The 26,972-nt window shown below is 39.3% G+C and overlaps 2 protein-coding genes across 2 annotated transcripts in view; both read left to right on the forward strand.

Moving 5' to 3' along the window:
• The first annotated feature begins 2,250 nt into the window (after window positions 1-2,250).
• On the forward strand, window positions 2,251-2,846 carry LOC117330037 (protein piccolo-like). Its single transcript, XM_033888256.1, has 2 exons — window positions 2,251-2,286; window positions 2,415-2,846. Exons 1-2 carry the CDS (start codon window positions 2,251-2,253, stop codon window positions 2,844-2,846), a joined length of 468 nt encoding a protein of 155 aa, XP_033744147.1.
• A 13,897-nt stretch (window positions 2,847-16,743) lies between these two features.
• The window catches only part of LOC117328970 (rho guanine nucleotide exchange factor 17-like), a 66,732-nt gene continuing 56,503 nt past the window's right edge, over window positions 16,744-26,972 (forward strand). The window contains exon 1 of the mRNA XM_033886612.1: window positions 16,744-16,853. The gene's annotated coding sequence lies outside the window, so the exon portion shown is untranslated. The remainder of the gene's footprint in view (window positions 16,854-26,972) is intronic.

Consider the following 26,972-nt stretch of genomic DNA (forward strand, 5'->3'; position numbering starts at 1 on the left):
TTCTTAGATCATCAGAGGAACATATTGTCAGTGGCATGGCGAATTATCTTCCTTCGATATAGATATTTGTCAGTGGCATGGAGAATTATTTTCCTTCCATATAGATATTTGTCAGTGGAATGGGGAATTATCTTCCTTCCATAAAGATATTTGTCAGTGGAATGGGGAATTATCTTCCTTAGATATAGATATTTGTCAGTGGCATGGCGAATTATCTTCCTTCCATATAGATATTTGTCAGTGGCGTGGCGAATTATCTTCCTTCCATATAGATATTTGTCAGTGGCATGGCGAATTATCTTCCTTAGATATAGATATTTGTCAGTGGCGTGGCGAATTATCTTCCTTCCATATAGATATTTGTCAGTGGCATGGCGAATTATCTTCCTTCCATATAGATATTTGTCAGTGGCATGGCGAATTATCTTCCTTCCATATAGATATTTGTCAGTGGCATGGAGAATTATCTTCCTTCCATATAGATATTTGTCAGTGGCATGGAGAATTATCTTCCTTCCATATAGATATTTGTCAGTGGCATGGAGAATTATCTTCCTTAGATATAGATACTTGTCAGTGGCATGGAGAATTATCTTCCTTCCATATAGATATTTGTCAGTGGAATGGCGAATTATCTTCCTTCCATATAGATATTTGTCAGTGGCGTGGCGAATTATCTTCCTTCCATATAGATATTTGTCAGTGGCATGGCGAATTATCTTCCTTAGATATAGATATTTGTCAGTGGCATGGCGAATTATCTTCCTTCCATATAGATATTTGTCAGTGGCATGGCGAATTATCTTCCTTCGATATAGATATTTGTCAGTGGCATGGCGAATTATCTTCCTTCCATATAGATATTTGTCAGTGGCGTGGCGAATTATCTTCCTTCCATATAGATATTTGTCAGTGGCATGGCGAATTATCTTCCTTAGATATAGATATTTGTCAGTGGCATGGCGAATTATCTTCCTTCCATATAGATATTTGTCAGTGGCATGGCGAATTATCTTCCTTCCATATAGATATTTGTCAGTGGCATGGCGAATTATCTTCCTTCCATATAGATATTTGTCAGTGGCATGGAGAATTATCTTCCTTCCATATAGACATTTGTCAGTGGCATGGAGAATTATCTTCCTTCCATATAGATATTTGTCAGTGGCATGGAGAATTATCTTCCTTAGATATAGATACTTGTCAGTGGCATGGAGAGTTTACTTCCTCCGATATAGATATTACCAGGGGCATGGAGCTTTTTCTTCCCTTGATATAGATTTTGCCGAAAATAAACTGAGACCACCTTGATATCCGCCACAAATCCTGTACTGAATAAAATAATATTCTTGGTTTGTTTGGTTTGTTTTTGTTTAACGTCCTGTTGCGTGCCAGGTTTTGGATGTGGAGGAAAGCCGGAGTACTGAATAAAATAATATTCGAAATGTTTTAGAAGCAGTTATGTTCTATCCCTTGCAAAGGTAGTTTTTCCGCCGACCTTCTTGCACATTCAAGCATTTTAAAACTATCTTTACAAAACCAAAACGGGTATGGTGCTGACCAAAATCCTCTTGTTGCTATTCCACACAAGTATTGACTAGTAGAGGGAGATAACTCCAGGTTAGAAAAATATCTAACAAACAGCATAGAGCACTGGGATCCCCTACATTAAATGTCGAGGAAATTACATTCCAGTTTAAATTTCAAAAATGTGTTATTGCTCATCATAATATTGGTCTACCACTAACAATTAGGATTATGAAACAGTGTATAAATTTCCCAGGAAGGGCGCCTCTATTTTGTTTTTATATTTATATGAACTTTGATGTTTACCATGGGCTAACCAATAATAACCGCTTTTGAAAGCAGGATTGGACAATGGGAAACCAGATTGGATTATTCTTTTACACGCATTGAAATAACAATAGTTTCATTATTTCTAGCTGAAGTCGCACAATCCTACCATCATACGGCTTCGCCTACCACTTCCACCCGCAACCCCACCCCCAGACTCAGGACCAACAGCAATAGTATACAATGTAAAGTGTACATATTTTAAATACACATTCCAGTAAATACTTTTTAGTATTCTTGACTTACTTTCTTTTCCACGAAACATACAAAACAAAGCTTGAATTAGAAACAGTTGTCATGTCTGTACAACAGAATTACACATAATATCGAATGGCTTTGAGGATATGTTGTGCGGCACTCGATTTACACTTACATTGTGTGTACATCTCTCAAACCATGGTGATTGCGTGTGCATCTCTCAAACCACGGATAGTGTGTGTACACATGAAACTGCTGTAAAGGGATTTATTTTCGCACTGTCAAATTTAGTTCACTCAAAATCTTAACAGATCAATTTCCAAAGAAACAGAATATAGAAAAGTGGTCGACCGCACCCACAGAATATAGAAAGTGGTCGACGGCGCCCACAGAATATAGAAAGCGGTCGACCGCTCGCACAGGACATAGAAAGTGGTCGACCTCGCCCACAGAATGTAGAAAGTGGTCGACGGCGCCCACAGAATATAGAAAGTGGTCGACCGCTCCCACAGAACATAGAAAGTGGTCGACGGCGCCCACAGAATATAGAAAGTGGTCGACCGCTCGCACAGAACATAGAAAGTGGTCGACCTCGCCCACAGAAAACAGAAAGTGGTCGACCGCTCGCACAGAACATAGAAAGTGGTCGACCTCGCCCACAGAAAACAGAAAGTGGTCGACCGCACCAACAGAATATAGAAAGTGGTCGACCGCCCCACAGAATCGGAGAGAAACGTGTCGGTCGGATAACCACGACCCATAGTTGTGAAATTCGAATCCTGTCAGCAACATGAAAACGTAAACATTCATCCCACCCTCTAGATCAAGTAATTATCAGTCCTATAAATACCACCCTCTAGATCAAGTTATTATCAGTCCTATCAATCCCATCCTCTAGATCAAGTTGTTATCAGTCCTATCAATCCCACCCTCTAGATCAAGTTATTATCAGCCCTATAAATACCACCCTCTAGATCAAGTTGTTATCAGTCCTATAAATCCCATCCTCTAGATCAAGTTATTATCAGCCCTATAAATCCCATCCTCTAGATCAAGTTGTTATCAGCCTTATAAATCCCACCCTCTAGATCAAGTTATTATCAGTCCTATGAATCCCACCTCTAGATCAAGTTGTCATCAGCCTTATAAATCCCACCCTCTAGATCAAGTCAGTCTTTTAATTGTGATTTACTTTTCGAAATTGTAACCTTTGTTGCTGATTATTCCGATAAGGGTGACATTTTACTGAGTTTAACGGTAGAACACTGACGGGTGATGATCTTCTTACACATGTAGATATAAACGGCCAGCGACCTAACACGGATGTTGATCTTGTTACACATGTAGATATAAACGGCCAGCGACATAACACGGATGTTGATCTTGTTACACATGTAGATATAAACGGCCAGTGACATAACACGGGTGATGATCTTGTTACACATGTAGATATAAACGGCCAGCGACATAACACGGATGTTGATCTTGTTACACATGTAGATATAAACGGCCAGTGACATAACACGGGTGATGATCTTGTTAAACATGTAGATATAAACGGCCAGCGACCTAACACGGATGTTGATCTTGTTACACATGTAGATATAAACGGCCAGCGACATAACACGGGTGATGATCTTGTTAAACATGTAGATATAAACGGCCAGCGACCTAACACATATGCGGATGTTGATCTTGTTACACATGTAGATATAAACGGCCAGCGACATAACACGGATGTTGATCTTGTTACACATGTAGATATAAACGGCCAGTGACATAACACGGATGTTGATCTTGTTAAACATGTAGATATAAACGGCCAGCGACATAACACGGATGTTGATCTTGTTAAACATGTAGATGTAAACGGCCAGTGACATAACACGGATGTTGATCTTGTTAAACATGTAGATATAAACGGCCAGCGACATAACACGGATGTTGATCTTGTTAAACATGTAGATATAAACGGCCAGCGACATAACACGGATGTTGATCTTGTTAAACATTTAGATATAAACGGCCAGCGACATAACACGGATGTTGATCTTGTTAAACATGTAGATATAAACGGCCAGCGACATAACACGGATGTTGATCTTGTTAAACATGTAGATATAAACGGCCAGCGACCTAACACGGATGTTGATCTTGTTAAACATGTAGATATAAACGGCCAGCGACATAACACGGATGTGACGTCGGTAAACATGTAGATATAAACGGCCAGCGACATAACACGGATGTTGATCTTGTTAAACATGTAGATATAAACGGCCAGCGACATAACACGGATGTGACGTCGGTAAACAAATTAGTCCTGATACAGAATTGAATGAATACGGTGTCTTGAATCAGGAAGTTATGCAAATATAGAAAAGTGCGAACGTTTTATGTAAATTTTATGATCCATGTCATGATATTGACGACGAATTTCATCTTGTCGTGTGTGTCCAGTTTATCAAGGTATAAGAACGAAGTGTATAAAAGGATAATTTTGGAGAGAAAAAACATTTGTATTTAAACTAGTCCGGCTTTTAAGTATTGGAAATGTAAAAAAGTTAAATCAATTGAGTAAGTTTGTTGTAACTAATGTGCGAAAATCATTAATGTAATGATGATGTTCTCCATTAATCACAGTGTCTTGTACACCACGTGTATCATGACCCCCAGTATAGATATACCTAGAGAGAAAAACGTAAAGATTACCGATAAGATCTACAAGTTTACAGTACAGATATACCTAGAGAGAAAAACGTAAAGGTTACCGATAAGATCTACAAGTTAACAGTATAGATATACCTAGAGAGAAAAACGTAAAGGTTACCGATAAGATCTACAAGTTTACAGTATAGCTATACCTAGAGTGAAAAACGTAAAGGTTACCGATAAGATCTACAAGTTTACAGTATAGATATACCTAGAGCGTTAACTGTGTCTGTATTTCTCCTGACAAAGTTGTACAGAGAAACCATATCGTACAACAGTCAACATACACAGTGTATCAATCAGGTGGACAAATTATAACACTTCTAAACAAAACTTTTACAAACATAAACATATTACATGTACGTAAGATATTAGGAGCATTCATTAGCTCAGACACTTTAGAATGTTTAGCCTTGTATAATGATATTCCTCTAAAAATAACTTTCTTTCAATAGTAAGTACAGAACATCGTTACAAACAATGAGATTCGTCACCAGTTTCATGAGTATCACAATAGGGTTCACTGAATGGACATTCTGTTTTGATTTTCCATATTATTCAGCCTGCTAGTTTCCATAAAGGTATAAAGGACTGCAGAATATATTCTAGTTCATGTTATATTGATACGATTTTGGTGCATTTTTCAGCCCTTGAAATACAAGTCGACTCCGATAACGCATATTATAATGTTGCATGCATCAGCCTTACTGCAAGAAACTTGAAAATCCCCGAAATAAAAATAAAGCTATTGAACGGATGTATTTCTTATCGGTTTGATTGAAATACTGGCGAATATCTGTCACCCTGATTGCATTCATGGTGCTAATAAATACAGCCTGGTGCCTTTTTAGTGATAAATGTTACAATATTGTCTCATTTTACACAACTTTATATCGCTTTATAACGCTATCAGTAGCTATAAAACTGTTGGAGGTGGCGGACTTACATAGAAACTTGTACTATTATTATTATAGACATTTCTCAATTACGATTTGGATGTCATCTAAGTTTGCTAAATCATTCAAAGTATTACAGTAGTACTGCTGACATTACTGACCATATCGACTGTCCTGTAAATCAGATCAAGGGACAAAACTCCTGCAATCTGTGTCGGTCTCGCCTTACAATTCTATGTAGAATTAGTCAACTTTAATTCGATTGTTCTGTCAACAAGACGAAGCTTTAGGAAACAGAGTGTCTTTTCTCGGCCACTTACCATGGAAACAGTTGGATAGACTGTCGAGACGTTATATTTTACCAGTACACACTTTATGTAGGTACTGCAAGGGCGATAACTCCAATGTCCTTATTGTTTCCTCTGGTTTCAATTTTACCCCGGAACTCAAACTGAATTACACTTCTAACATACGCGTACATGTTATATTTCTTTAGAATAAGTCAGTCTAACTTTATTTATTATTTTACCACCGCTGGCCTCTATATATCCAGAAAATCCTTGTCCCCTAAAACTTATTTCGTTATGGATTTATTAGAATGCCACTTTTTTATAGATACTTTATTGAAATGCATCTTTTTATATCACAATAAGCTTGGTCGGTTGGCACAGTGAAGAGTGGAATCTTCTCTCCCTTAATTCATCGATTGATCATGAAAATATATTTTCAACTAAGACTCCTCACACATTATTAAGAGCACCTGTGAGCTTATATCAGGAGTAATGCTACTGTCAATTAGTACATTAATTTATGTATTTTAAGTCTCATAATTTTGTAAATTAAGCATAATTAATGTGTTCTTATTCCGACTGATGGTCATGTTAATTCATATTTAACAATGTATATAACCTGATCGGTGTATATTGACAGTAGACAAAGTTATACAGCTGGTTCGAGACAAGGTTCCTGTTATTAAGGAGTTTAACACCCTCTATATAATATTTCTACGGCAGAACAATATGATACTACCCAGTCATAGATTGAAATACAATATCAAGAAGTGAGCTGTTCAAAATTTCCTCATGCACCATAATAATTTTTTTTTAATCGACATAACGCCGAAATGGTGACACTTTTTTCAGAGAAAGATCCATGATCCCTGCTTGGTTCTGGCATTCTCGCCAACAATCGTATGCATGTCGAAAACGAGTTATTTGATTTTTTAACCTATATCTAAGAATAAACTTGTTGTAGATGGTTCTTTATTATGAAACTGCAATGTAGAGTGTCAGATGTTAACTTATCTCTGTTCATGTACAAAAAAATGTAAGTGCTAAATATTTACTAGACAGGACAGAATGGACCCCTAAGAAACAACAGGCAGTCTACAAGACAATCTTTCCTTATGAATGAGACACATCCCCAAAAAAGGACGAAGGTACAATTTTAAAACCACACCAATCGACGCTGTATCGAGGTCGACGAACGATCGAGCTAGTGAGATGTATTTTGAAGACTATTTTTCAAGAAGAACAACACCTGCTTTCTGTTACATTTTAATTGCCGTTGGAAATCTTCGTCTCCATGGCATTACGCGAGAAGGACAGTGCCTCGTCTCTGATTGGCTGACGAGAATCTACACAGCATGAATAAAGAAGCTCTCCGTACACACATAGTTAAGAATGGATGTGTAAAAATAGAACGGAAAAAATATCTTTGATGTATTTCAACCTTTCATTGTTTAGTGATCTGAACTAATGAGCCTAAATGTATTAGTTTACATCTTGTAAAATCGATTACACATGGAAATCTTTCAACCGAGAATAGCAGTTTTAAAAAAAAGTTGTGGAAAGGAAGAAAAAAAGAAATCTCCAACTGATGCTCCAAATATTGCTGCTGATGAGATAGCTATAGTGCGTTTCAATATTCTACAGGCAGATATCTGTACACAGCATCGTCTACCAAGTAGAAGGTGGAGAGATCGTTATTAATTAGAAAACGGTTCGCATCAAAATTATGTGGGAGAGTCTGTGGCGATACTATCAAGACAAGTTGAGATCAATGAGTAACATTAATATAGTAGGCCTTATACACAACGTTAAATACCGTTAGCCAACCTTGAGGAGGCGGCCTATCCGCCGCGTGCAGAACGATGCAGACCTGTTCCATTGAATAAAGGATATTTTAGGGGGAATGGAACAGGTTCCTCGGAGCCCCACGATGTACACGTATAACGGACTACGGACATGGAATCAACTGTGTGAAATTGAGCACACTTACGTCACTATTTAGGGGTCATACAGGTCAGGTGGTTTACCGGAAGTACGACGAGCACTCCGTCTCCACCACTAGTTGTGATAAATCATTATATGTCTATTTTTGTGTACATTCCTTTCAGTATGTTTGTGTATACACCTAACCTCTGACATATTAAGTCTATAATGTGTACAGTTAAACTGCATATTAATTATCACTGCTAGTATCGGAGATAATATGTAACAATAGATCATCATGGATACTAGACTCGCCTACTAAATACTAGAAAACTACTAGACTACTCGACCCGCCTATTAAACATAATAATACCACTGGAGTCGCCTACTAAATACTAGAATGTTATTGGACTCGCCTACTAAATACTAGAAAACTACTAGACTCACCTACTAAATACTAGAACACTACTAAACCACTGGACCCGGTAAATAAACACAATACTACTACTGGGCTCGCCTATTGAATGCTAGAATACAACTGGAATCGCCTTCTAAATATTAAAATACTACTAGACTCGACCACTAAATACAAGAATACTACTAGACTCGACCACTAAATACAAGAATACTACTAGACTCGACCACTAAATACAAGAATACTACTAGACGCGGTCACTAAATACTAGAATACTACTAGACGCGGTCACTAAATACTAGAATAATACTAGACTCGGCCACTAAATACTAGAATATTACAAGACTCGGTCACTAAATACTAGAATACTACTAGACGCGGTCACTAAATACTAGAATAATACTAGACTCGACCACTAAATACAAGAATACTACTAGACTCGACCACTAAATACAAGAATACTACTAGACGCGGTCACTAAATACTAGAATACTACTAGACGCGGTCACTAAATACTAGAATAATACTAGACTCGGCCACTAAATACTAGAATATTACAAGACTCGGTCACTAAATACTAGAATACTACTAGACTCGGCCACTAAATACAAGAATACTACTAGACTCGGCCACTAAATACTAGAATAATACTAGACTCGGTCACTAAATACTAGAATACTACTAGACTCGACCACTAAATACAAGAATACTACTAGACCCGGCCACTAAATACTAGAATATTACTAGACTCGGCCACTAAATACAAGAATACTACTAGACTCGGCCACTAAATACTAGAACACTACTAGATTCGGCCACTAAATACTAGAATACTACTAGACTCGGCCACTAAATACAAGAATACTACTAGACTCGGCCACTAAATACTAGAATAATACTAGACTCGGTCACTAAATACTAGAATACTACTAGACTCGACCACTAAATACAAGAATACTACTAGACCCGGCCACTAAATACTAGAATATTACAAGACTCGGTCACTAAATACTAGAATTCTACTAGACGCGGTCACTAAATACTAGAATACTACTAGACGCGGTCACTAAATACTAGAATTCTACTAGACTCGACCACTAAATACAAGAATACTACTAGACTCGGCCACTAAATACAAGAATACTACTAGACCCGGCCACAAAATACTAGAATATTACTAGACTCGGCCACTAGAATACTACTAGACTCGGCCACTAAATACAAGAATACTACTAGAATCGGCCACTAAATACTATTATACTACTAAACTCGGTCACTAAATACTAGAATACTACTAGACTCGGCCGCTAAATACTAGAACACTACTAGACTCGGTCACTCAATACAAGAATACTACTAGACTCGGCCACTAAATACTAGAATACTACTAGACTCGGTCACTAAATACAAGAATACTACTAGACGCGGTCACTAAATACTAGAATACTACTAGACTCGACCACTAAATACTATTATACTACTAAACTCGGCCACTAAATACTAGAATATTACTAGACTCGGTCACTAAATTCTGGAATACTACTAGACGCGGTCACTAAATACTAGAATTCTACTAGACGCGGTCACTAAATACTAGAATACTACTAGACTCGGCCACTAAATACAAGAATACTACTAGACTCGACCACTAAATACAAGAATACTACTAGACTCGGCCACTAAATACTAGAATACTACTAGACTCAGTCACTAAATACAAGAATACTACTACACTCGGCCACTAAATACAAGAATACTACTAGACCCGGCCACTAAATACTAGAATATTACTAGACTCGGCCACTAGAATACTACTAGACTCGGCCATTAAATACAAGAATACTACTAGACTCGGCCACTAAATACTATTATACTACTAAACTCGGTCACTAAATACTAGAATACTACTAAAATCGGCCACTAAATACTAGAACACTACTAGACTCGGTCACTAAATACTTGAATACTACAAGTCGCGACCACTAAATACTAGAACACTACTAGATTCGGCCACTTAATACAAGAATACTGCTAGACTCGGCCACTAAATACTAGAATACTACTGGATCGGCCACTAAATACAAGAATACTGCTAGACTCGGCCACTAAATACAAGAATACTACTAGACTCGGTCACTAAATACTAGAATACTACTAGACTCGGCCACTAAATACAAGAATACTACTAGACTCGACCACTAAATACAAGAATACTACTAGACTCGGCCACTAAATACTAGAATACTACTAGACTCGGTCACTAAATACAAGAATACTACTACACTCGGCCACTAAATACAAGAATACTACTAGACCCGGCCACTAAATACTAGAATATTACTAGACTCGGCCACTAGAATACTACTAGACTCGGCCATTAAATACAAGAATACTACTAGACTCGGCCACTAAATACTATTATACTACTAAACTCGGTCACTAAATACTAGAATACTACTAAAATCGGCCACTAAATACTAGAACACTACTAGACTCGGTCACTAAATACTTGAATACTACTAGACTCGGCCACTAAATACTAGAATACTACTAGATTCGGCCACTTAATACAAGAATACTGCTAGACTCGGCCACTAAATACTAGAATACTACTGGATCGGCCACTAAATACTAGAATACTACTAGACTCGGCCACTAAATACAAGAATACTACTAGACTCGGTCACTAAATACTAGAATACTACTAGACTCGGCCACTAAATACAAGAATACTACTAGACTCGACCACTAAATACAAGAATACTACTAGACTCGGCCACTAAATACTAGAATACTACTAGACTCGGTCACTAAATACAAGAATACTACTACACTCGGCCACTAAATACAAGAATACTACTAGACCCGGCCACTAAATACTAGAATATTACTAGACTCGGCCACTAGAATACTACTAGACTCGGCCATTAAATACAAGAATACTACTAGACTCGGCCACTAAATACTATTATACTACTAAACTCGGTCACTAAATACTAGAATACTACTAAAATCGGCCACTAAATACTAGAACACTACTAGACTCGGTCACTAAATACTTGAATACTACAAGTCGCGACCACTAAATACTAGAACACTACTAGATTCGGCCACTTAATACAAGAATACTGCTAGACTCGGCCACTAAATACTAGAATACTACTGGATCGGCCACTAAATACAAGAATACTGCTAGACTCGGCCACTAAATACTAGAATACTACTGGATCGGCCACTAAATACTAGAATACTACTAGACTCGGCCACTAAATACAAGAATACTACTAGACTCGGTCACTAAATACTAGAATACTACTAGACTCGGTCACTAAATACTGGAATATTATTAGACTCGACCACTAAATACTAGAACACTACTAGATTCGGCCACTTAATACAAGAATACTACTAGACTCGGTCACTAAATACTAGAATACTACTAGACTCGGTCACTAAATACTGGAATATTATTAGACTCGACCACTAAATACTAGAACACTACTAGATTCGGCCACTAAATACTAGAATACTGCTAGACTCGGCCACTAAATACTAGAATACTACTAGACTCGGTCACTAAATACTAGAATACTACTAGACTCGGTCACTAAATACTAGAATACTACTAGACTCGGTCACTAAATACTAGAATACTACTAGACTCGGTCACTAAATACTGGAATATTATTAGACTCGACCACTAAATACTATAGAATACTACTAGACTCGGCCACTAAATACTGGAATACTGCTAGACTCGACCACTAAATACTAGAACACTACTAAATACTATAGAATACTAATAGACTAGTTGGATCGCCTATTAGATACTGGAATACTACTGGGCTCACCTATTAAATACTGGAATACTACTAGACTACTAGGAACACTGGTACCAATCTGATAGGCTTAATTACCCGCAAATACTTATGCCATTACGCCATAAAAGACTGCGTATATAAGACTTACGCGCCATTGCTAATCGACTACGAATTAATTGACTAATTACGCGTCGATACTAGATTAACAGTATTACACATTAGGTCAAAAGTAGTTTGATTAGACAACAGTTAACTAATAAACTTAATTGCTCGTAAATATGACTTGATAAGTTTCCGGTCGAAGTTGGCTGCAGAGGATTTCCATCTCGTTCAGTGACCAGGCTCTTGCAACATCTAGGAATGTTGGGGAAGGCAAAGTCAACAGCCTTGCGAAAACTGGGTGAAGCAGCAGAAAGATCATCATGCTGGATATGGCACCGTCGGAATGACAAATGCTGGAAGCCGGGATCCGTCGAGTAGAGGTTTGGCCACCACTACTGACCCACCAACTGGAGGATGTCGTGGTTCAGGGTCGAAACATCCGAAGATAGTTGGCAACCACCTGAAGACTAAGGATACCGGCAATCGAGCACCGAGGGGCAAAGAAACCAGGCATTAACAGAAGATGCCAGGAGAATAGGCAGCAGAAGATCAGCTGTAAGTTAACAATTTAACTGCTATTAAGTGCCCATACCAGACTATAAAAGTTGTGTTCCAATACTAGACTTCCACTACGCCATAAAAGCATGTATAAGACTTACGCGCCATTGCTAATAGACTACGATTAATTTAATTGACTAATACTAGAGTATGAAATTCATTTGCCAATGCTAGACTATAAAACTAGTTTTCAAATACAAGACTAACTCATGTATGCTAAGCGGTGGTTGAATTTATACGCCGATACTGGACTACTATATAAATGCGCCAATACTAGAATATTATAGGGGTACATGTCTGTGGCAAACAATCCGCGCCGATATTAAATATATGCTCCAATATTCGATTAATTATATGTACGGCAATACTAGACTCATGTGCCAATCATAGACTTATATTTACATTCTGTGTTGCATTTGCCTATATGTCGTTAGTAAACCAAATTGTATTCACGAGACTGTATACTACAATTAACAGTGATTCGGTCAGTGTAGGAATACAGCCCCAGGTGTTGCAGGTCAAAACAATGGCCGCCAGTTACTTTCGACATAGAGAGCTTTCGAATGCTAGCATTTAAAGCAACTTCATAAGTTATGAGAGTAATATTTTAAAATTATAAAAAAAAAGAAGATAATCAACACAAAATAACTCTATAAGCGCCGTTCTTGATCTAGGAATTATCTAATTGTCAATGTCGTCACACTCACAGCTAGGGGCTCGTTTCCGAATTTTCAGAAATGCAAGACACGACAACATTACAAGTCCAGTATTTATAAAAACTAATCTTGTAAATATACTGGATTTTAGTTTTGTGGTTATTCCTTACAAAGTCGAGCCCCTGTGAAGTTAAAAATCGTCTGCTATGTTAGCGACACTGATGCGACCGGTTAGACTGGAATCTGTTTCGAACGAAATATCCTTGGAGTCGTTTTCACCTCATGTCAAGACAACTTTCATTTAGAATTCAAGAACTGATATTCTTCTGAAAATAACGTAAATCCAGTCGATAGAAACTTAAGTGTTTCCGAGGAATCGAGTCTGTCCTGTGCAATACCCGTTCAACGCCGCCTCACTTCTAAAGGTTAACCGTATACCATTGCGTCAATTAGGGTAAAGTGTCTTTCTTAAAAGACACAACCGCGTCAGCTAGACCGGTCCATTTCTCGGCATCCCAAGAAACACTAACCGTCATAAGTAGGGAGCGTCACGGAGCAAAGCACATGTATACGGACCATGGACGGTGGGATAGAAAGGTGGGACAAGTCCCCATGTTTTTTAGTTTAGACATTTTTCTTTATCAGAGACAACTGGATTGGACAAAAGTTATTACAACTTATGAAGCGCCCTCTTCCGCGTTACTTTACAATGCGCCAATACTAGGCTACTAGGCATACGCTTCAAACTTACGCGCCAATTCTAGACTCAAGCGCCAAAACTTCAATGCTAGAATTATGCGCCCAATAGACCTATGTGTCGTACTAAACAAATACACTTTTGCGCCAATGCTAGACTGGGGTAGATCACATTTACTGGGTGGGGCAGGGTGGGATATCTCGCAACTGGGTGGGGTAAAGGTTATCTCAAAGTTACTTGATGGGATAGGGTGGGGTATCTCACAGTTACCGGTTGGGGGTAGGATGGTATATCTCACAGTTACCGGGTGGGGGTATGGTGGGGTATCTCACAGTTACTGGGTGGGGGTAGGGTGGTGTATCTCACAGTTACCGGGTGGGGGTAGGGTGGAGTATCTCACAGTTACCGGGTGGGGGTAGGGTGGTGTATCTCACAGTTACCGAATGGGGGTAGGGTGGTGTATCTCACAGTTACCGGGTGGGGGTATGGTGGGGTATCTCACAGTTACTGGGTGGGGGTAGGGTGGTGTATCTCACAGTTACCGGGTGGGGGTAGGGTGGAGTATCTCACAGTTAACGGGTGGGGGTAGGGTGGTGTATCTCACAGTTACCGGGTGGGGGTATGGTGGTGTATCTCACAGTTACCGGGCGGGGGTATGGTGGTGTATCTCACAGTTAACGGGTGGGGGTAGGGTGATGTATCTCACAGTTAACGGGTGGGGGTATGGTGGTGTATCTCACAGTTAACGGGTGGGGGTATGGTGGTGTATCTCACAGTTAACGGGTGGGGGTATGGTGGTGTATCTCACAGTTACCGGGTGGGGGTAGGGTGATGTATCTCACAGTTACCGGGCGGGGTAGGGTGGTGTATCTCACAGTTACCGGGCGGGGGTATGGTGGTGTATCTCACAGTTAACGGGTGGGGGTATGGTGGAGTATCTCACAGTTAACGGGTGGGGGTATGGTGGTGTATCTCACAGTTACCGGGTGGGGTAGGGTGGAGTATCTCACAGTTACCGGGTGGGGGTATGGTGGTGTATCTCACAGTTACCGGGTGGGGGGTAGGGTGGTGTATCTCACAGTTACCGGGTGGGGGAGGGTTGTATCTCACAGTTACCGGTGAGGGTACGGGTGGTGTATCTCACAGTTACCGGGTGGGGGTAGGGTGGTGTATCTCCCAGTTACCGGGTGGGGGTATGTTGGTGTATCTCACAGTTACCGGGTGGGGGTATGGTGGTGTATCTCCAAGTTACCGGGTGGGGGTAGGGTGGTGTATCTCACAGTTACCGGGTGGGGGTAGGGTGGAGTATCTCACAGTTACCGGGTGGGGGTAGGGTGGTGTATCTCACAGTTACCGGGTGGGGGTAGGGTGGTGTATCTCACAGTTACCGGGTGGGGGTATGTTGGTGTATCTCACAGTTACCGGGCGGGGGTATGGTGGTGTATCTCACAGTTACCGGTGGGGTAGGGTGGAGTATCTCACAGTTACCGGGTGGGGGTAGGGTGGTGAATCTCCCAGTTACCGGATGGGGGTAGGGTGGTGTATCTCACAGTTACCGGGTGGGGGTAGGGTGGTGTATCTCACAGTTACCGGGTGGGGGTATGGTGGTGTATCTCACAGTTACCGGATTTGGTTGGGGTGGTGTAGCGACTTTTACATTTTTCCCGGTTTTGTGTTACAGTTTGTTTGGAATTTGCAATTTGATAAGAAACTAAAACGAGTGATGATGTCCATAACACAATTTTGATCTCCTCTATAATTTTTTGCTAACCTCCCATGTTCCGAAGCGAAATCAATGATATCTTTTCAGAATCTGCACATTAACCAAGACAGAGAAGAAATTAGATATCCTACAGACTCTGGTATGTGTTGGCCAGGGGACAGAACCCAAAGGTAAAGGCCAAAAGTGAGGCATTGTCAAGGGAGACATAAGAATACGAAAATTGTATAGAAAGAACATAAAATAGAATATCCCAAATTTAGTTGAAGTTTACAATCATGCAACGGGACAGTATAGGTACAATTCTTACATACTATAGTAGCCGTGCATGGAGTACTGTGTCACTGTGCTACACCATATAGGGACGGTTGGATGAGGATATGTGTCACACGCAGCGAACGGGAATTCAAACCATACATGTATTCCATGTTCTGTTGGGGTATATCAGGGGCGTTACGTCTTTATCAATTAATAAGGTCTATGTGTCTCGAGGGGGTCACATATCCGTGGCTCGTGTACATTGTGTACGTACTACGGTTACATGTACATATCTCGTGCATGGGCGTGGTACGGGTCCATAACCCTAAGACCGTGCACACGAAGACGCTAATAATCTCAACCACACACGCACACACATACTCTTTATATATGATTATTGTATATTTGAGGGATTTTTATGATTTAATAGAATTATTACGGTACCGCGAAAAAAGTCTGTAAAATTGTTCAAAACGCGCACCTGTCAATTTCGCAGTTGATTAACTACTCGGGGACGAACATTTCAGGGTGAACTGTCCCTTTAAATCACACAGACGTGTGAGTATGTGTGATAAACAACAATGTAATAACATCGCATAGCGTACCCTATCTAGTATACAGGTGAGCGAAACCATACAACACGCGTACTCGCCTGGGAAAGTTATCAGATACAGACTATAACTTCGTGCTGAAAGGGGAGAACGGGGTTACAGAATCTCAAAATGGCGGAGGGTTTTACCGAAGTTTATCAAGGTGAGAAAAAGTTTGAAACTGAGAATAACAATGAAATTAACATTGATTGCAACTGTTTTAAGAAAGTCATATTGTCGTGGTACATGTGTGTGACATTAAGTGGACTCTTTGTTCCCAGCGAACCACTTTTATAGGTGTTGTGGTACTCGTCTGTCAAAATTTCTCGTTCGGGTCAGGAACCGAGTTTGCATTGGGAAAGGTAAACAGTAGTGTGTCGGAGGGTCAGAGAGTGATCGTGGATGTCGGACTGGATAGGTCCAGGAGAAACTATCACGGAGCTGGTAAAACTTATCAACTGTTATGTATCACCAGTTATGTTAATGAGGTAGATATCTACGGTACTTTCCAAACTTTCAGGAATCGATCGATGTGTATTGGGATTGAGTTCAAGGGGATGGGAGGGGGAGGGGTTATTATATATTTTTTATGTAGGCCTATATAGAGCTCTATGTTACCTGGTAATTGAATACAAATGACGGCTTTCAATATTTGGGAATGCCAAATTTGATAAATGTATTGGACCTTGAAACTGTTTGGGATCTCCATCTATTGATGTACTGCACCAAACTCATACATGATAGGCCTAGTTATAAACTAGGCCAACAATAACACCATATATAGACTAATTGTAAGATTGGAGGTCGCAAAACATACATTGTATCAGTACACAAACTGTTATTTATTTTATAACAAATGGTTTTGTTTTAAAGTTTTAAAATCTATTATAGGACCATTATGTTGCTGGCACCAGCATCCTCCTGTGTTGGAATCTGGCCTAGTCTCGTCCTGTTAACAATTTAGGTTTTTAATTACAACCGATAATATGATGCATCAGTTATAATTAGAGCCTTAAATGTAAGTTGTAACCCACAGTTTATAATACATGGACTTTATGTACTGATGTGAAGTGTTGAAGGTCTTTTTACACATGTCATTGTCTCATCCACAGGTACATGACAGGTATGTGTCATTGTAAATGCTTAAACTTTAGCTGACCACGTACACAACACAGGGTCATTATAAAGCTAACTTTCAGACATGTTTTGTAAATCATGAAATTATAATTCATTTTTGGCCAGCCCTGAAAGAATTTATTTCCAATATAATAGTTATCTTCATAAAGCTTTTATTGGTGAACAGTTAAGATTTTTAGCAGTGTTCAAATGATTGTATGACTAAGCAGTGTAAGTAGGAATTGAAATGAACTAGGAGCGATTTCAAACAACTTTATATCTGTTTGTGAAGCTAATATTATAATTGTAAAAAAAAAAATTCACAGTAATAATGTAAAGTTAACGGTACTGTATGTTAAATTTTGTGGAGAAGGTTTTTATAATACATGCATTGTGAATTGTCTTGTCTTAAATGTTCACCATTTTGTCAATTTTAGGTATTCAAGTTAATCTCTATGAGCAATATTAAAAGATTCAATAATAATTCTACAGGTGTGCTATAGGTAAGTTGTAGACAGACACCAGTGTTATTAACTCATAATACACACAGGATACGCCACTACAAAACTTGACAAAAATATTTACTTATCATGAATAACAATGCTGTGATAAAAGTGTTTGAGGACCGTGGAATGTTCACTATCAAACCACTTGTATGGCCTGACGTACTCTATAACCTCCCTGTGATAAAATCAGTACCATTGTCACAAATATACACAATATTTTAATGTACTTTTTATAAACATTAGTTTATACTGACAACTTGTGTTTTTGATCCTCTGTATAGTTAAAGCTAACTGCAGTGTAGAATTGTTGTGTTACTGAATACAAAGGAATCTTGTTAAAGGTTTTGGGATACTGTGTCATTTCATGTTTCAATGACTGGCTCGATCTTAAGCCTGGGGCGTCTGTCTATAGCACAGACTACCCGTACAATACACAAGATAAACACCCTTGTATGCCTGGATAGGTTTGAGATTATTCTTTTCTATCTTTATTGGATAATAATTAAATTCACCGGTTTTATTGGTATTGAAGAAATAACACCTTTCACCTTCCAGTCAATTGACTCTGGATAAGCATTTTAGGGTGTTACTAGTAAGTAGTATATATCCAATACAAACCATGTTAACATTCATTATTCCAGATGATATGTATTTTATAATTGAGACATGTTAATCAGTTTTGGGTATTGGATTCTTGTATTGGGATTATCTTAATTTTAACCTGCAAATACTTTTCCAGCATTTTTACCACTTTCAAGAAATCTATTTATATTTCGCTGTACTTACTTGGACTAATATAGTGACACTGTAAAGAAACAGTTTGAAATTATATTTCCTTATATTTTTTTCTTCATGGAAGCACATTTTTCCATGCAGTACAATTGGCCAAGTGTTAGCTCTGTGAGTAATCTGCAGTCCCAGGTATACATGGATAACACTTGGTCTTTTTCCTGGTCCGAGTAAAACAATACAATAGAAGAAATATATGGAAAACTATTTTTTGTTATCCTTTCCAATTTGTACATATTGGTGTAAAAACATTGGGGGCACTACTAACACTGCCTATATGTATATTTAAGTATCCTAAACCTAGACTGTGTAAACATGTCTGTCAGGTTGACTAAGTTACAAACTTGGAATTATTAAAAATTGATGCATATATACATGCATAATATTAATATATGTTTTCACTGTCACTATCACTGTCAGGTTTATGCTGTAATTAGGCGGGCTTAATTGATTAAAAGCATATGATACAAGCCTGGGCATTAGAGTTTTAAAGGTTAATTCTCCTATACATAGCACAGAGTTTGGTCCCCAATTAACCTGCCAACAAGTAAACTTTAGAATATGAAGGTGTATCGAGCTGTGATAGATGCAATGGGTAGAATTTACCACAGGTGATAATAGTGGTGTTCCGATTGTGTAAGAAACCTTTAATCCAGTTTGGTCAGAAATGTCTGACATCATGATAAACAAAGGAACATTAACTTAGTGGGATTACATGTGATGAGAAAAACTTATCACTTACATTAAGGAAAATACAAGAGTCTAGATAACTGGAATGGCAAAGTAGAACTATGAATGAAAGTAAACAAATGTTTAAATACCTAAAACAGATAATTAAAAATTAATCAATTTTAATTGATCAAGTGGATAGACAAAACTGATCATCGATCAGGAAATTTCAACTGATTGGTTTGGTTTGGTTTATTTTGTTTACATCTAAGGTCATTTAAGGACGGCCTCCCGTGCGTGCGACATGTATGAGTGTGGTGAGTGCGTATGTGTGTTTTGGGAGGCTGCGGTATGTTCGTGTTAAGTCTCCTTGTGATAGGCCGGAACTTTTGCCGATTTAAAATTTCAACCGACTCCCATCATTAGGTAATAATAATAACTTAATGTGCATTCAGCATTCTATACATAAATGTTCAGATGATTCTTGATTAATAGCGATGGTTGATAACAATTAAGATTTTAGGATGTATTTCTTTATAGTGTATAATTACAATGAATTCTGAATTTATTGAAAGTGTTTTGTAAATTATTTACATTAGTTTATTAAAAAACTAATTATATTTTAATGATACTTTATGATGAATAGTAATACAGACAAAATACAAAATTCCATTGAAAGGATCCTGAGCAAACTTGTGACATTGCCATCTAACATTTTTATAAACATTAATGTAAATGGTATCAATGTGACATTGTCACAATAATTACATAACTTTTCATGCTCACATTTATTGCAGTTCTGCACTCTGATCATGCCATCTTTACATTGTTATCAGGGCTCTTAATCAGCTAAATGCTATATTGAGTTGTTTACATATTGTCAGCACAAAATAATATTGTCAAGCAAGATAAAAAAAAATCAGATGTAGTTATTTGAAGCTAAGATAGATAGCTTTGATGGGTAGGATGTTTGTAAGATTGTAATGTTTGACACTAGTGTTGAATTAATACATTTTATATGTATCAAGGTTCAGTGTGTATGACCGTGTAAGGAGATAGGCCATCTCAGGTGATACCATTACCCCTAAAATGTCCTATGACCTCCACACTCAGTACCTTTAGGAAGGCAACTCAAGGGTGTTTTATGACACCGGGACAAATCTCTGGGATACAAGACTAACTCCAATGGAGTCTACTTTCACAAAGCCTCAAATTTCTCATTTATTATGTCGTTGGATTTGATAACACAAGACATTCAAGATGTCTGCTTTAATTTAATGTTGATGGTTGTCAAGTTAATAAATGACAGATTATCTTTTTGATATTATTGTCTAGTTCTTGCCCATGGCTGAATATACAATGATGCAGTATGTTATGTATAACATATCATTCTCTGAGCCAGACATAAAATGCTAAGGTCAAACCAAAAGTCAATTAAAATCATATTTAAGTTTCCCAGTGTAAGATTTCTGAAGCTGAGGAAATTTTTTTGTGTGTGACAGTGTGTGAAATTCAGTTAGATGAATGTATTACTACAAAAACATAATACAAATATGCTTTGAACAGATACCACACTCAAGGTCACAGCAAGAGGTCAAGTACATAACAACTTAACAAGACACTACCCGGGTCTAGTAGTCCAGTATAGTCCAGGTCACAGGATTCAAATGTTAGGTCTACCAGCTGGCTAAATTATGCTTTTGCTGAAACATCATCAATAGACATATCATGAATGATATGGTAGACTTAAGCGAGAGGTGTACGTATCATACTTATTAGTCTCTGCCTTTAGTATTATGGGTCTACAGACCGGTCATCATGGCAGACTAAAGCGAGAGGTGTGTCATACTTATTGGTCTCTGCCTTTAGTATTATGGGTCTACAGACCTGTCATCATGGCAGACTAAAGCGAGAGGTGTGTCATACTTATTAGTCTCTGCCTTTAGTATTATAGGTCTACAGACCTGTCATCATGGTAGACTAAAGCGAGAGGTGTGTCATACTTATTAGTCTCTGCCTTTAGTATTATGGGTCTACAGACCGGTCATCATGGCAGACTAAAGCGAGAGGTGTGTCATACTTATTAGTCTCTGCCTTTAGTATTATAGGTCTACAGACCTGTCATCATGGTAGACTAAAGCGAGAGGTGTGTCATACTTATTGGTCTCTGCCTTTAGTATTATGGGTCTACAGACCTGTCATCATGGCAGACTAAAGCGAGAGGTGTGTCATACTTATTAGTCTCTGCCTTTAGTATTATAGGTCTACAGACCTGTCATCATGGCAGACTAAAGCGAGAGGTGTGTCATACTTATTAGTCTCTGCCTTTAGTATTATAGGTCTACAGACCTGTCATCATGGTAGACTAAAGCGAGAGGTGGGTCATACTTATTGGTCTCTGCCTTTAGTATTATAGGTCTACAGACCTGTCATCATGGTAGACTAAAGCGAGAGGTGTGTCATACTTTCTGGTCTCTGCCTTTAGTATTATAGCCTATAGCATAGGTCTACAGACCGGTCATCATGGCAGACTATCGCGAGAGGTGTGTCATACTTATTGGTCTCTGCCTTTAGTATTATAGGTCAACAGACCGGTCATCATGGTAAAGCTATCGCGAGATGAGTGTCTCAATATTGTTCTCTGCAATTTCTAATATTCTAGGACTGCAGATCGGTCATGAGGCATGAGCAACAACGCTGAACACTTCTTATGGAAATTTCAGTTCAGATTTAGTCTGATACATGTCATAACTAGCTAATGCTTTAACCAGTCTTTGAATACCAGCTTGTTGAATGTATACAATGTTTATAATAATTAAGCTCAAAGCCTCAGTTTCCGAAACTTCAAGGATGGGTGTATGATATTTAAACTAGATCTCAATTTATGTCATCTGCAATCTGGTATTAAGCAAAATGTTAAGACTGCCTGGAGCCAGCTTGGTGTCAAAAGTGTGTCAAAAGTATAAGGTTTTGATGAAATAATACATATTTGATGTTTAAATAATTGATTTAAAGGTAATTAATACCTATTATTGGGTAATGATATAAGAATACCTATTATTAGGTAATGATATAAGAATACCTATTATTAGATATAGGTTATGATATAAGAATACCTATTATTGGGTAATGATATAAGAATACCTATTATTAGGTAATGATATAAGAATACCTATTATTGGGTAATGATATAAGAATACCTATTATTGGGTAATGATATAAGAATACCTATTATTAGATATAGGTTATGATATAAGAATACCTATTATTAGATATAGGTTATGATATAAGAATACCTATTATTAGATATAGGTTATGATATAAGAATACCTATTATTGGGTAATAATATAAGAATACCTATTATTAGGTAATGATATAAGAATACTTATTATTGGGTAATGATATAAGAATACCTATTATTGGGTAATGATATAAGAATACCTATTATTAGGTAATAATATAAGAATACCTATTATTGGGTAATGATATAAGAATACCTATTATTAGGTAATGATATAAGAATACCTATTATTGGGTAATGATATAAGAATACCTATTATTGGGTAATGATATAAGAATACTTATTATTGGGTAATGATATAAGAATACCTATTATTGGGTAATGATATAAGAATACCTATTATTGGGTAATGATATAAGAATACCTATTATTAGGTAATGATATAAGAATACCTATAATTATTAGGTAATGATATAAGAATACCTATAAATAGCTAATGATATAAGAATACCTATTATTGGGTAATGATATAAGAATACCTATTATTGGGTAATGATATAAGAATACCTATAAATAGGTAATGATATAAGAATACCTATTATTAGGTAATGATGTCAGAATACCTGTTATTAGGTAATGATATAAGAATACCTATTATTAGGTAATGATATCAGAATACCTATTATTGGGTAATGATATAAGAATATCTATTATCAGTTAATGATATAAGAGTACCTATCATAATTAGGTAATGATACATAAGAATAGATCATCAGCTCAAATAAAACTATGGGCAATGAAAAATCTTCCTTTCTCTTATATATTTGCTCAGCAGGAGATAAAAAAATCATAATGGATTTAATTACTGATACAGTACTTGTATTCAAGAGGAATTTTATCCTGTAGGTGTTTCTGTGAGAAATTGGACTTTGTGTATCCTCACTAATTGTCTGCCTTGGGGCTGTATTCCATGTTCTGTAGACTTTAGGTTGTGCACCATTCTCCACACCTTATTTTTTCATCGCCTTGTGGTACTCTGTGTTCTAGGGTAGATTGATGGCAAAAACACATGGAGAGTTGGTGCTTCAGGCATTATTTCACTGTGGAGCTTCGGAATTTCTGATGAGGAAATAATACATATACCATTTTTCCCCCTGACTTTCTGATGATACCATGGTTGTTAATTATAATAGTCTTGGAAAATAGAGGTTTAAATGCAGGAATTCAGATTTAAGTATGATAGTAGATATTTAGTGTCCATTAACACTTTGAAGAGAGCCACATTCATCTGATTGTACACATGTACTAGTCAAGTAAATGGACTTCCCGTGTCTCCCTCGCCACACATGGACTTCCCATGTCTCCCTCACCACACATGGACTTCCCTGTCTCCCTCGCCACACATGGACTTCCCGTGTCTCCCTCGCCACACATGGACTTCCCGTGTCTCCCTCGCCACACATGGACTTCCCGTGTCTCCCTCGCCACACATGGACTTCCCGTGTCTCCCTCGCCACACATGGACTTCCCCGTGTCTCCCTCGAGCTCGCCACACATGGACTTCCCTGTCTCCCTCGCCACACATGGACTTCCCTGTCTCCCTCGCCACACATGGACTTCCCGTGTCTCCCTCGCCACACATGGACTTCCCGTGTCTCCCTCGCCACACATGGACTTCCCGTGTCTCCCTCGCCACACATGGACTTCCCGTGTCTCCCTCGCCACACATGGACTTCCCGTGTCTCCCTCGCCACACATGGACTTCCCGTGTCTCCCTCGCCACACATGGACTTCCCGTGTCTCCCTCGCCACACATGGACTTCCCCGTGTCTCCCTCGAGCTCGCCACACATGGACTTCCCCGTGTCTCCCTCGCCACACATGGACTTCCCTGTCTCCCTCGCCACACATGGACTTCCCTGTCTCCCTCGCCACACATGGACTTCCCTGTCTCCCTCGCCACACATGGACTTCCCGTGTCTCCCTCGCCACACATGGACTTCCCGTGTCTCCCTCGCCACACATGGACTTCCCTGTCTCCCTCGCCACACATGGACTTCCCGTGTCTCCCTCGCCACACATGGACTTCCCCTGTCTCCCTCGCCACACATGGACTTCCCGTGTCTCCCTCGCCACAAATGGACTTCCCGTGTCTCCCTCGCCACACGTGGACTTCCCTGTCTCCCTCGCCACACATGGACTTCCCGTGTCTCCCTCGCCACACACGGACTTCCCGTGTCTCCCTCGCCACACACGGACTTCCCGTGTCTCCCTCGCCACACACTGGACTTCCCTGTCTCCCTCCCCACACATGGACTTCCTGTGTCTCCCTCGCCACACATGGACTTCCCTGTCTCCCTCGCCACACATGGACTTCCCTGTCTCCCTCGCCACACATGGACTTCCCTGTCTCCCTCGCCACACATGGACTTCCCGTGTCTCCCTCGCCACACATGGACTTCCCTGTCTCCCTCGCCACACATGGACTTCCCGTGTCTCCCTCGCCACACATGGACTTCCCCTGTCCTCCCTCGCCACACATGGACTTCCCGTGTCTCCTCGCTCGCCACACATGGACTTTGATGTGTTCGTGCCCATGAACACCTTTGAGAAGCCACATCATCTGATTTACACTGTACTTCATCAAATGGACTTCCCGTGTCTCCCTCGCCACACATGGACTTCCCATGTCTCCCTCATCACCACAGATGGACTTCCCGTGTCTCCCTCACCACACATGGACTTCCCTGTCTCCCTCGCCACACACGGACTTCCCGTGTCTCCCTCGCCACACATGGACTTCCCGTGTCTCCCTCGCCACACATGGACTTCCGGTGTCTCCCTCGCCACACATGGACTTCCCTGTCTCCCTCGCCACACATGGACTTCCCTGTCTCCCTCGCCACACATGGACTTCCGTGTCTCCCTCGCCACACATGGACTTCCCGTGTCTCCCTCGCCACACATGGACTTCCTGTGTCTCCCTCGAGCTCGCCACACATGGACTTCCCTGTCTCCCTCGCCACACATGGACTTCCCTGTCTCCCTCGCCACACATGGACTTCCCTGTCTCCCTCGCCACACATGGACTTCCCGTGTCTCCCTCGCCACACATGGACTTCCCGTGTCTCCCTCGCCACACATGGACTTCCCGTGTCTCCCTCGCCACACACTGGACTTCCCGTGTCTCCCTCGCCACACACGGACTTCCCGTGTCTCCCTCGCCACACACGGACTTCCCGTGTCTCCCTCGCCACACACGGACTTCCCGTGTCTCCCTCGCCACACATGGACTTCCCGTGTCTCCCTCGCCACACATGGACTTCCCTGTCTCCCTCGCCACACATACCTTTACCTGATTACATATATAACTGGTATATGACCAGATGTAAATGTGGTGAGGAATTGAAACCCAAAATTCGAATAAAAGTGTCCTTTTTGATTATTACTTGTAATTATTTGATATATGACTCTGATAAATTGACAAATGTTGAAGGAGTAGACCTGGTAAAAGGACAGGGGGCAATTATTGAATGATATGTAATCAGATTGAGTGCTTATTGGGATAATTTAACAATGTTATGTTGGAATTTATATAAATCTAAACAGAGATTTGCTATATAAGCTTCAGTTAAACCTTGATCATCATAGATTTTCCTATCAGCGGAGTATATATAGGGGTATGGAAGAGGTAAATCCTGTTTGTTATAATACACCCAAACAATTTGTGTCTTGTCGTATATCGGATAACACGAAATGTGTAGTATATACAGAAAATTTCATCACAAAACAAAGGTCAATTCTGCATGATTAATCAAGGAATCTGAATACCAGCTCTTACAAGCGGATATGTGCAAAAAGTTGACAATAAAAATTCTTCATGGAATGTATCAGATATATCATATGTTTAGGTGTCTTGTCAGGCTTACGGGTCAGTATCTGTACACTAGATTTATACATT

The sequence above is a fragment of the Pecten maximus genome, chromosome 6 (genome assembly GCF_902652985.1).
Source record: "Pecten maximus chromosome 6, xPecMax1.1, whole genome shotgun sequence".
Lineage (NCBI taxonomy): Eukaryota > Metazoa > Mollusca > Bivalvia > Pectinida > Pectinidae > Pecten > Pecten maximus.

Bases quoted from the DNA above. Each gene is read 5' to 3' on its own strand.
- LOC117330037 (XM_033888256.1), top strand. From the start codon at position 2,251: ATGGTGATTGCGTGTGCATCTCTCAAACCACGGATA. The intron at 2,287-2,414 runs GTGTGTGTACAC...CCGCACCCACAG, and splicing joins CATCTCTCAAACCACGGATA to AATATAGAAAGTGGTCGACG.